At 39.9% G+C, this 13,160-nt stretch overlaps 1 protein-coding gene across 5 annotated transcripts in view; it reads left to right on the plus strand.

Moving 5' to 3' along the window:
* Positions 1–13,160, plus strand: part of KLHL29 (kelch like family member 29) — a 415,582-nt gene that overhangs the window by 125,705 nt on the left and 276,717 nt on the right. For all 5 annotated transcript variants that reach the window (XM_060272443.2, XM_088665646.1, XM_088665648.1 and 2 more), the window contains one exon: positions 7,744–8,055. In XM_060272443.2, coding sequence (XP_060128426.1) covers positions 7,795–8,055 — 261 coding nt within the window. In that variant the 5' untranslated portion in view covers positions 7,744–7,794. The remainder of the gene's footprint in view (positions 1–7,743; positions 8,056–13,160) is intronic.

The raw sequence follows: 13,160 nt of genomic DNA on the forward strand, positions 1-13,160 counted from the left end.
GGGGATGCTTGATCCAGAATGTGTGTGGTTTTGACTGAACTAGAAGTGCCCACTGTGTAGCTGAGTTATAGGACATATGGCCAATGGCAGGAAAGGCTTAATGAATCAAATCAATAGAGAAAAAAATGTTTTAATTCAGTATATTTTAGGGTATGAAGAGATTCTGATGGGTTTTTTCCCCTGGCTACCTATTTGGGATGGATACTGCAACATATGGACTAAGTTGTTTTAGCAGGACACTGCCAGTGTAGATTTACTGGTCCCACAAGCAGTTCCTTTCATCTTGAGTACAGCATAGCCTCAATCTGACACATAGAAATCCCCAGCTCCTAAGTGTAACTCATTCTCTTTTGCAGGCCTCTGTAAACGCCAGCCTAGGCCTTGGCATGTTACCAAAAGAAACCCCCAGGTCCGAGGCAATGCCAGCTGTCAAGAGAGGGAGAGAGAATTGGGAGGGCCCATCCTTCATTATTATTTTAGACAATTCCACATAATTGCCCTGATTTGAGTCATACCTTCAAATCTTGAGTCTGCTAGCTGCTTGAAACAATCTCAAGCTTTTGTTAAGAGGTTTTTGTCTTACTAATATGGATGGGTCAGTAAAAGGAAAGACCGTTCAAGAAAGAGTGGTTTCAGGATTCTGTTTCCCGTGAGAGCAATGTTGACTAAACAACCTTCTGCAAGTTCGGAGGATGCCAGTACTTGAACTCCACTCTGTAGTTTGGTTCCCCCATTTCTTTCTGCTTCATTTTGCATATTTCAAAGGCAACCAAGTGAATGGTGGCGGGGAATAATAAACATTGTAGGCATGTTTTCAGTGTATACATGGCACCTACGAGAGGGTGGGGGTGCAGGAGGGATCCAGAGGTGTAAGCAAGTTGATAGTGTTGGTCGGCCTGGTTCTGTTTACCATGGCTTGTGTGTAGGAAAAGCCTGTGTGAGATGGGTGGGTGAAAGCCACGGTTAAGGTGGGTGGGTGTGGGAGCGATGCAGGGTGGCATCAAAGTAGAAGCACATGTTAGTTGATATTTGTAGGACCTAAAAGGTCCTAGAGCAGGCATAGGCAAACTCGGCCCTCCAGAGGTTTTGGGACTACAACTCCCATCATCCCTGACCACTTGGTCCTGTTAGCTAGGGGTGATGGGAGTTGTAGTCCCCAAACATCTGGAGGGCCGAGTTTGCCTATGCCTGTCCTAGAGGAAAGTAACCTAGAGAGCCTCTGCAGTGTCATGCTTGAAGTGTTGGACTGGGGAAGGGGAGGCGCAGGTTCACATCTCAAATCAGCTATGAGTATCTCAGCCCAACCTGCCTCATAGGACTGTAGGAAGAGTAAAATGGGAGAAAGGGAGAAGTATGTGAGCTCCTTGGGGGGAAAGGCAGGGTCTAAATGTAATTAATTCGGATAAGCAGTAAGAACATAAGAAAAGTTGTACTCTGCCAAACAAAGGTGGACTTCCTGCAGCAGATGGGTAGCCATTGAGAGACTCTCCAGTGATCCATCATCATCATCACCACATCACAGTTGCTGCTTTGAGGGTGTTTTCTTTCTTTCTTACAATCGAGCAGTATATGAATTTTTTGCGAAATAAATAAATATATTATGGTAGCTAATTCTATAGCTAAGCTCTGTGCTGTGTGTAGAAATGCTTCCCTTTGTCTGTGCTGGCTCTCCTACCAATCAATTTCACTGAATGATCCTGAGCTTTCATACTACGAATGGGATAAAAACCACTCTGTATTGAGTTTTTTCAACACAATGAACAACATGATAAATCTCCATGTCTCTCGTTTCTTCTTTTCCTCTCCCCCAATTCTTTCTTTCTGACAGCCCCAGATGTTTCAATTTTAGGTGCTCTCTGGATCATTGTGGTCACCCTTTTCTGCATCTTTTCCAACTCTAAAATAGCCCATTTTGAGATGCTGAGAACAGAAATATGTAATATTCCAAGTGTAACTGTACTTTATGTTAGTATAGACCTGAAAATTTTAGACTGATTTTTTTTATTTCACCCCAGAATATATATATATATATATGTATATATAGAGAAAGAGAGAGAGAATAATCATACTACAAAATGTGTGTTTTCAGTTTTGTAGAATTACTTCCAAAAATAACTTGAACAAATGACACTCTCTAAGACAAAATTTGTTCTCTTTTTCAACTATAAAAGCTCCAAATACAGTTTAGTGCTGCATACCAAGAGGCTGCTATCTTCTTTTTATTCCATTGATGACAATCTTTTAAGGTTGTTACAAATCCAGGAACTTTTTCTCAGTTTCACCTGTGTTCTAGGCAAGGAGCACACAAGGACACAGCAGTGATAACTGCTCTACAGCTTTGGGATTTTAGCCATTTTAAATTATACATGACACAAGAACATTCATGCTTGGCTTATGGTGGGAAATGTAATATTAGCCTTTTTTTGTTAGTAAGCCATTAGTACATTGTTGTTTTTCTGCAATATGGTTTCCTTTGATCCCCCATCGTTCTTTGTAGTATACCACAGCCACATCAGATCTCTGCATGTTTATTCACAAGCAAGTCCCATTGTGTTTTAATGGGGGCTTACTCCGTAGTAATTTATTTTACAATTGTATAAGAATCCAAACATCTCACTCACATGGATGGCTCAGCTTACTATTACATTTATTCAGTAAAACGTGTTCAGCTATTTCAGAATCCCATAATTGTACCAGTGACATCCATGCCATTTACCCAATCCACCAAGTGCTCCATAGAGACAAGCTCTATTTAGCACTAATAGATGTTACCATTGTGCAGCAGCAAAGGATTAGTGCTTTTAGTCCATTAAAAATGTTCCAGTAAGAACCTTACGAAAAACAAATGTGATGTAATAAAGTTAGAACTATGTTACAGATCAATCTAGGAAAAATGATTCTCTGGCTTAGAAAATAAGTTCCTAATACTAATGAGGAGTCTACATAAAAATTCTTTTTTTCAACGTCTAGAGTACAAAACACATGGAAAGGCCAACAATTGCAACATAACTAACTTTGATGTGGTTTAGCACAAAGTTCTGATTTTAATAGCACATAAATAATGCTGGGTAAAGATCATTATTTTGCTTGTTCACGTAAAATCCATAACTCAACACACACACACCATGCTGGTTAACATATAACAAAAAGCCAAGCAATGGTTTAGTGTGGACATACAATGGTAAAGATGCTCTATGCTTCTCTCCCAAACATCCTCTGCTGCTGTACTCTGAACTGAGCCATGGTTTGTCTTAGCCGGTGATCCAAACTTGGGTTCATGGTTTGTCTCACACCAGGCAAACCACAATCTGTAACCTAAGCTTTTTTTCAGGCGTTTACATGTAATTAACAATAAAATGCATGCTTTGGGGTTATTATTGTCATGCAAATTCACAAAGTCATTGAAGCGATGTACACAGCAAAAACGAAACACTGAAACACAAGTTCTAAGAACAAGAAAACCAGTTCAGGAAGCTCCAAAATAATAAGACAATACACACAAACTCTAAAAGCGGGTGAGGTGGGATGTGTGTGTGTGTTCATCAAATATAAAATTAATTAATGTGCTGCAACCACCCTAGAATAAAAATATTATCATGTGTTGCAATTATAGCACATTTTGTGTGACTGCCATATCTTGGTCTTTAGTGTTGTCTATTTTAGTTTGTCCTGACATTCTCTGATAAAATTACATCTATTTACTTCTTGACATCTCTTTGAAGCGATACTGGCCTTAGTATGAAAATGTTTTCCATATTTATCAGACACAGTACTTGGCATTAGATCTAATTACAGGCATTCACCCCCACCTCCCCTTTTGTGGAAATCTCCCTTGGAATAAGGCGGGCAGTTTGGAATGCCTGGCTTGAAAACTTTGAATGCAATGCAAGTGTTTTATCTGTAAATTTACAGCCCATTTTTTTCATGAGTCTCTACTCTCTAACTTCTAACAAAGAAGCTGCTTCCATAAAACTATTTGTGGTCATATGTATTTGTATTGTTTCCACATTTGTAAATAGAAACAGAAATCTAAATGAATTTTATTAGAGAAAAATTTAATTAAAGGGCTGGCATTTGTTTTTGAAGTCACTTAATGAAGCTGAATCCCTATTAGCGTGAGAAATATGATTCTTTAGCTCTGTATTGGCTGAAAGCCTATTTTTCTGCGCATTTATACCTCCAAAGATAGAAACTTTGGAAGCCCAGTGAAAAAGTACTTCAAGGGACAGGCAAATGATGGAGAAGTAGTACTTCTACAAAAAAGTAAGTTTGGGGGATTTAGTTTGAGGAAGAGGAATGTGATAAAAGTTATTAACAAAGTATTCAGGATTAAATATAATTTCATTTGTTACAAAGATGTGCCATTTTCCCTGAAAGGATTGCTTCTTATGTTGCCGTATCTCTGAATATAACTGTAGCATCTCCTGGTACATTTTCTAGAGGGATAGAAGCTTGTTAGAATAAATACAAATAAACATTAACTTCCACCTGGAATTGGGCTGGGACATATATGCAATTCACACCTATAATAAAGATTTATGAACGTGATCAGTTTTTCCTGGAATCAGGAGAGAATGTCCCCTTTGTGCATTGGTCATTGATTCTGCAGTCATTGTGCAAGAGTCACTGTACTTTTTTGTGGGGCATGGCAGAAAAGTATTCAAAGATATATAGTATGTGATTTAGTGTTTTTCATTAAAAAGAAAAAGAAAAAGCACTTGATGGTAGGACAGAGGTTGCTGGAAAAGGTAGCTTTGTATCTGGTTTCTTCTGAAAAGGTTACTTATTTGCTACACCAATTAGTTGCTCCCCTTTGCCAAAGTGCAACAAACAACCATGTTTCAAAAATTGCCAGGCATGGACTGAAAGTATGTTCCTTTTTTGTCATCAGTTGTGTCATAGGTACAGCCAAACCTTGGTTTTCTTATGTCACGGCTGCCAAACGTTTCGGAAAGGAATGCTTCTGTTTTCGAGCGCACCTCGGAAGTGGAACGGCTTCCAAGGCGCGTTTCTCAATTTCCCCCATTGAACTTGCTGGCGTCCTGTTGATCCTCGGTTTTTTAACGTTTTGGAAGTCGAACGGACTTTCGGAATGGATTACGTTTGAGAACCGAGGTTCCACTGTACTACAGAGTTAGGTAAAGGTAAAGGGACCCCTGACTGTTAAGTCCAGTTGCAGACGACTCTGGGGTTGCGGCGCTCATCCCTCTTTACTGGCTGAGGGAGCCGCCGTTTGTCCGCAAACAGCTTCCGGGTTATGTGGCCAGCATGACTAAGCCGCTTCTGGCGAAACCAGAGCAGCGCACAGAAACTCTGTTTACCTTCCTGCCTATTTATCTACTTGCACTTTGACATGCTTTCGAACTGCTAGGTTGGCACTGAGGGGGACTGAGCGACTGGAGCTCACCCCGTCACAGGGATTTGAACCGCCGACCTTCTGATCGGCAAGCCCTAGGCTCTGTGGTTTAGCACAGCGCCACCTGCGTTCCTACTACAAAGTTAGGTGCCTTGATATTGAAGCAGAGTAAAATGTCAGTTCTGAATTCTGGAGGCCTTCTTTCGGGGTTCCTCACGCAGCTCCAAAATTGTGAAGAATAGATTTGTTGTGCCCCACTCCAAAAAGCTGGGAGTGTGCCTGTCCTATTTTTGCTTCAGGAGTAAGGGAAGAACACTCCTAGCTCTCTAAAAAATGATACTTTTTGTGGGAGTACTTTATGCTTCTTTGGCACAAAGAACCAAGGTTGAGCTGTTGCATCACCTATGCCAACCTTCCCCAGCTTGGTGTGCCATCTTAGATGTTGGTGTACTACAGTTCCCATTAACACCAGTCAGCATGACCAATAGTCAGGGATGATGGCAGCTGTGGCCTATCAAAACTGGAATTTGCTTTCTTTCATTTCATTCCTTTAAAGCATGCAGAATCGGGGAGGGGGGAGAGTTTCCTGTTCTTTCTCCTTCTCTGCAGCCACCTGTACCCCCAAGGCCTTTCCAGAGAGTTGGGGGGGGGGGAGTTCCTGAACTATGTGGAATGGGGTGGAGGAGGGTACTGGGGGGTGGGGGTGGGGGTGGGGGTGATTTCTGAAAATCAGGCACATCACCTCCCACTGCTCAGATGTCTAAAACACACTCCTCATAAGTCTACACACCCAGCATTCCTTTTTATTTGATAACTGTCCTGATAATTGTGAGTATTCTTTGGAGAATTATTGTACTTCTTAAAAAAGAGAGCATGCTTCAGAAATAATAATAGAAATTGTTTGAGTTTTGTTTGTTTTTTAGTTGAGCTTCAAGGTTCTGTCTAATCTGTACTTTAACCTACAGGTATAGTGTCAGAATCAAAATGACTCACACCAGACAGTTATAACAGACAATATTTTAATACAGTTACAGTCAGAATGAACATGGCTGGCATAATTTTTTGCCCCAGAATGGAGACTGAGCTTTAGGAATGTTGTTGAAAGTAAAAGCATTACACTGGGTACATTTCAAGCAGGGAATTCTTCATCAAATTGTATCAGCTGAAGATGATGCAATATGCTCATAGGAAAAAGTGTGTCTTTAGGCATTTAGTTCATGGGCATTACGCTTTTAGGTTAGGGGTGGCTAACCTCTGGACCTCCAGATGTTCAGATGCCATCATTCCTGACAACTGGCATGGACTGATGCGGGTAGGAGTTCAGCAACATCTGGTGTGCCAAAGGTTTTCCATCCCTGTTTTAGGTAAAGAAATTATTTACCATTATGGGAATTAAAATTTGTGGAAAATATAAGTATGCTTAGAACCCATGTATATGCCAGAAATATTCTTTTAGTGAGTAGTCCATTTTGGGCGGGTAACTTAAAAGTTTAATGTCTGAATGTACCGGTATGTTGTTTTGATGATTATATAAATTACTAAAACCACATTTTTAATTTTTATACATAAAAATATACAAAAAATACTTTATTTTCCCTATATTGGTGACACAGTTTCATGGATAATGAAATATATTTCCTTAATTCTGAAAAGTAATGATTAAAAAAAATAGTCTTTTCATTTTACAATTTGCTGGAGACTAAATTATAAACAGGGCCACAAAAAGATTTCTGTTTACCACTCTTTGGTGGGGAAAGTGTTATTCTAATATTTAAATATAGAACATTCATGTGCTATTAGTAATCCATTCATTAGATCATAAAGTGAGCTCCATCTTTCCCAAACTACTTTTGTTTTTCTTGTGTTTGGGAGTGAAACAAATGAATTGCTGTTGTGAATCACATTCTGTGCATCACTCCTACACAATACTACTTTCCCCCAACATCATACAAACATGTTTTCTATGTTGCAAGATCCAGACAGAGTATTTTTAGGAAGCTGTTAGAAATATAATCCTGCTGTCAAGAGCTAATCCCTCATTGAGAGTTCAAGTGGCAGATTACTTCAACCATGGTGTTTCATTGTCCGTAAACTGTCATCTGATAACTCACTAGGTAGTAGTTTGGGGAACCTCCTTGTAGGGTCAGAGAGACCATTCTCCCCACTACAGATTCATTCTGTTTTTTGTTCCCTTTGTTTTGGATTTTCCGTATTAGGGCTTCCTGAAATGCAGTTTGAAGCCAGGCACACAACAGAATTATTCTGTTCCTTCGTCATGCCCAACATGTTAAGGCAAAGAAATGAGTGTGATGACTTAGCACAACTTGTTTCTTTCTCAAGACTTAGTTTAATGAAACCATTTTGTTTCCTATCTTGGTTCTCAATAGGCAACCTCTGAAAATCCCTTTGAGAAGAGGCGGAAGCCTCCTTTGGCCGAGATGTCACGGCACCACAGCCGGTTTGAAAGAGATTATCGCACAGGATGGGACCGCCGGGAGTGGAGCACCAATGGGAACCACGTGAACAGCAGTAACTGCAACAACACAGTGAACAGCAATAGCAACAATAGACCAGGGCTTCTGCCTGTGCCAATTGTACCCTCACGTCTGCATGCCCCAGCCACAGTTGCTTGTACCACAGTGAACAGTGATGTGATAACCACTCTTGTGGCCAACTCTTCTGCAGCTGCAACAACCAAAGTAAGAAGGGGATTCTTTGTACTCTTTCCTTTCACATCATGTTACCTTCCGATAAGGTCTTTGACAGTGTACACTGGGATTTTTTATTGTATTTTTTGCTTGTCAGTGCCATTGATGCCTTCAAGCTTCCTTATATAGTTTCTCCGAGTAGTAAACCCTACTGTGCATTTGTAAACTTACATTGTCTAAACATTGCAAATGTTGATAGTTAAAAAGGGAAACTGTCTTGAGCGTAAGTATAAAATGTACATCACTACACCCCCCCTTCCTGTATATATGGCTGTCTTATCTTGTTCTCTTCTTTAGTTGCCTGCTCATACTCTTTATGTTGCAGGGATAACTTAAACAATGAGAATGATTATCTTCTTGGCCTGAATAGGATACAGTGAAGTGTATATTCCTGTGTATAAGACTACTTTTTAAGCCAGGAAAATCTTCTCCAAAGTCGGGGGTCGCCTTATAAGCCGGGTCGTATTTCTTATACGGCGAGTATATCCCAAACTCTATATTTTAACTGGAAAAGTCGGGGGTCGTCTTATACGCCCAGTCGTCTTATACGCCGGAATATACGGTGCTAGCTGTTTTACTACTTTGTGATTCCTACTTAATGCCTATTGCAAAAGCCCAGGTACCACTTGTGAGCACACGCTATCGACATTTCTCCCCAACAGATACACAAATTCTTACCTTAATATCAATAACCTTTTACAACTTCCTGTTGCTATCAGAGATGCTGTAATCTCCCAGCCTCTCCAGCTGGGGGTTAACCTCAACTCCTACATTTTATTCTGCACCAAGTTTATTGCCATGTCTCTTGACTTTATCCTCTTTGACAGCTCATTTTCTCCCTAAAACCCCCAGCCACGTTCTAATTGTGGCTCATGTAAACAGTTTCCACCATTTCCATGTTCAGCTATAGGAGGAAAAGGCCATCCTGGCACTCAGTTTGAAATGTCAGTGCCATTAAGCAACAGCTTTCTGCAAGCGTTGTCATATTTTACCAATATATACACTAGAGGCAATTGAAATGCAGCTTGCAAAGAAAGTGCAAAGTTCCGAGATTCCATTTTTAGTTGATTACTTTTAGGCAATTGGGACAATTTCCCCCATAGTTCATAAATGTGCTTTCCGGGGCGCTCCTTGTCACATGTTTCCTGCTTTTGCTGTTGTTGATTGCCATGCAGAAGTAGTCCTAATCTTTTGAACTATCTCTGCAAACTTTAGTATTTTTGGTTGTCTCTGCAATACTCCATGTGAGTTCTGTGCCTGTGTAAGTATCTGAATAAACTCAGTAGAGGGGTTTGCCCTCTCTGCATATGCTCTAGGAGAGTGGACAAACACAAACACAGAGTTCTCTTCTGTCTGCTGTGAACCTTCACTGAAAAACTTCCCTGAGCTTTTTTCTTTCTTTCTCTAATGATAGTTCCAGAGCTTTTCTTTATAGATTTGTGTGGCATGCTGTCGCCACTTTTGTTGTGTTGTGGGAATAGCTTGGTGTGGGGATACCCTCCTTGAACTTCTGTGATGCATGTGTAATTTTTTCAGTGTATTGGCTGGAGAAGAATGAATGAATGCCTGTGATGGATATGGACAGTGTCATGTTTCAGCATGGAAAGAACAACATATAGTATTCCCCTCCATGCCAAAGATTTATAAATTAAGCTAGAAGGAATCGTTTCATCTCCATGTTTTTTGTCGGGGAGGGAGGGTGAGGAGTACATTGCAGAGACTAGCAGGAGCCAACTTCTAATTAGCATTTTATTTAGCAAAGTTTATATACCACTTACTTGACAGATTTCTAAGTGGTTTAAAAAGAATAATCAAAGTAAATACTAAAAATAAGTTAACATTATTTATTCAACAATTTTAAGAAACAATAAGATAATAAAATATAACTGAGAAAGCCGATTTCTTAATTTTCCTATTGGTTCTGCTACTAGGTTTTCCTGGCTTCCTTGGTTAAAAAGTTTTTAAGCCAAGAGTTGTTGATTTTAATTAGTACACAGTGGCTTATTTGTTCCTTTCTAGCTTATAAAAATGGATAAGAAAGTTATTTAAAAAACCCATAATGGAGAATAAAAGGAAAACCAGCAGGTTTTTAGAAGGTTTTTAGCAGTAGAATGGGAATCCATATGTGCCCCTGCTTTTTCTCCTTTGTGATCAACAGAATGTTTCCCTAACATTTTTTTAAAAAATAAATCTAAGTGCCAAATGAAACAGATCCAGAAAGGGAGACAATAAAGTTATTTAAAGAAAGCCAGAGTCAAGCTTAAAAGTTTTTATTGCATTTCCATACCACATTGGTTCTACCACCCACGGTAAAGAAATGAGTTAATACTGTAGAGAAAACATTTTGGCTGAAGTTTATAATATGGACATCTTTTCTTAAAAATGACCAAAACTTTTTGAAATTATTTCCATTTGTTACCAGCCAAAGTGAAGTACTCTTTCACTAAGCTGGGACATTATGTAGTTGCTGTTTGGATGTGTTTAGTCTGGAGAAGATTAGAAGTCAAGTTGCAAAGCCAACACAGTGGTTTCATTTGTCTTGACCTCTGCTCCTGGATATTGTACATAGAGTCCATCTGCTGGCTGTTGTTGATCTCTTTTTGCAGCAGATGTTTGAGTCCTTTTGAGGCTGAACTGTGATAATAAACACTGCCCTTGTTTTCAAAAAGAAGCTAGTGATTTAAACTGTGATTCTTCAGACAACAACAACAACAACGCCCTTTCCATAATAAGCAATATATGGTAATCTTGGAAGAGCTTTTCACATACAAAAAATTGTCACCACACTATTGTCATTAGCATGCTCACTTGGGAATTAAAATGAAAATATTATGAGAGAAGCAGATTATCACTTGTTCGTGTTTCAACATAAAGCTTGTGTGGCTTCCTGCTGTGTTTACTGACCAAATCTCAAATTGAAAATTGCTAATGTTAAAGAAGGAGGAACTCTGTAAAATATTTGGGCATCTAAGTAGCTTGCCACAGGCCAACTGACAGGTGGGTTGAGACCACCCACTTGTAAGTGACCTGATGTCATGCTTCAAAATAAACATGCATGCATTGGAAGTCTGGATTCCCCATAGGGAGATTTGGGATAGCTGAATTATTTTTACACTAGCTGGCCCTGCACGCATTGCTGTGCGTTAGTCTGTGAAATGGAGGGTAATAGCCCCCCTTCAGATCCCCCTGAGCCTCAGAGTCCCCCTGAGTCGAGGCGAGATACTGTGGAGAGGGCAGGTTTCATCCCTGTGTCTCCCCCCCCCTGTTCTGACCCATTACGTATCCCTGCCCTCTATTCGGACACACACACCCCGGCAGGCCCCTACCTCCACTTGGCAATGTTGGTTATTTGGTGGGGGCCTAGGGGTCTGATAATGGCCGCCTTGGTGGTTTCAGTTGCTTGGTTGATGATGTCATTTGGTTTGTGGGTGTGGCTTAGATTTCACAGGAAGGGAGGGAGTGGAGGAGGGTATTACGCCACTTGAGGGCGCTGTTTGACTTGGTGGAAAACCAGGTCTATACCTGCCCAGGTGTGTGGTTTGAGGGATTTTTGTCCCCAACAACGCTCAGGGAGTGGCCTGGATCGTTGTGTCAAAATTTCAGGACGATCGGTCAAGCAGTTACGGAGAAAAGTGGAAAACGCAGTTTCACAATTTTTACATTTTTATATATATAGATTTTTGGTAGCCATTTTTAGTTTCCTAGTTTTAAGGCTTTTTACAGATTACAGATTTTTCTCAGCTCTTACACTGCTTAGTCATCCTAACACCCTGTGGAACGCCCTCCCATCAGATGTCAAAGAGAAAAACAGCTACCAGATTTTTAGAAGACATCTGAAGGCAGCCCTGTTTAGGGAGGCTTTTAATGTTTAATAGATTACTGTATTTTATTTTTCTGTTGGAAGCCACCCAGAGTGGCTGGGGAAACCCAGCCAGATGGGCGGGGTATAAATAATAAATAATAAATTATTATTATTGTTATTGTTATTGTTATTGTTATTGTTATTATTAAAATTGATAGGATGAATCTGTCTCTCCGGATGAGATTTATTGTTGTTGTTTCTCGTTATAGAGGTATTGTCTAGTTCTGCATTGAATGACACTTTACCTATGAGAAACAAATTCACTTAAGTATTTTATAAGAACATAAAAATAGCCTTCTGAATTGGGCAATGGCCCATCTAGTCCATCATCCTGTTCTCACTGTGGCCAACCAGATTCCTGGGAAACCAGGAAGCAGAAAATGAGCACAAGAGCTTTCTGCTCTCCTGTGGTTTCCAGCCGCTGGTACTGTATTTGGAAGCAAGACTTAGCTTTTTTTCTACAGTGGGCTGCTAATGTGTCCTGGAAACTTGGTATTGGAAGGCAATGCGATTATGGTTTTCATCTCTTCCTAGGGCCGCTTCTTTTCACATGTTTACAGCTATACAGATTGTTAAAACAACATATTTAATTGCTCTATCAAGCAATTGACCTTTCGAATTGAAAACCAGTTACTTTTGGTTGACATGCCTTTAAATCACTAATAGCCAGCGTGTTGCCCTCCAGGTGTTGTTAGTTTACAACTCCCATCATCCTTGACTATTGACTTTGCTGTCTAATATGGGAGTTGAAGTCAAAAACATCTGGAGGGCACCACATTGACTATCTCTGTCTTAAGCAGCCTATGAATTATTTGTGCTTTGTGTTAGGGAGGTTTGTATTGGATGTCAGCTGTATATTTTACAGCAGATAATGCTTTAATTTTTGTCTGTACTTGAAAAGACCATTTTTTAAGCCAGATGAAAACATCTAGAGGTTTGTGCTTGTGCTTGATAAATTAAACTTCCTCTGCACCTCAGGGTTTCCTTTTGTTTGTTTGTTTGTTTGTTTCGATTATTAACTCAAAGAACTGATGTTCCAATTAATTTATATATGCTTGTTTTGTTGACTTGCAATGTGTTTATCATCGTTTGAAAGAACCAAGAGGCCTGTCCATACTCCAGTCCTAGCCCTATTTGAAGATGAAAGCCCTTGGTTTCAAGCACCAATTTACATCAGGAAGCACTTAGAAGATCACAAGTGTGACATGTTTAGGTATACAAAGACACTGTTTCC

This window comes from Zootoca vivipara, chromosome 3 (genome assembly GCF_965207765.1).
Source record: "Zootoca vivipara chromosome 3, rZooViv2.hap1.1, whole genome shotgun sequence".
Classification (NCBI taxonomy): domain Eukaryota; kingdom Metazoa; phylum Chordata; class Lepidosauria; order Squamata; family Lacertidae; genus Zootoca; species Zootoca vivipara.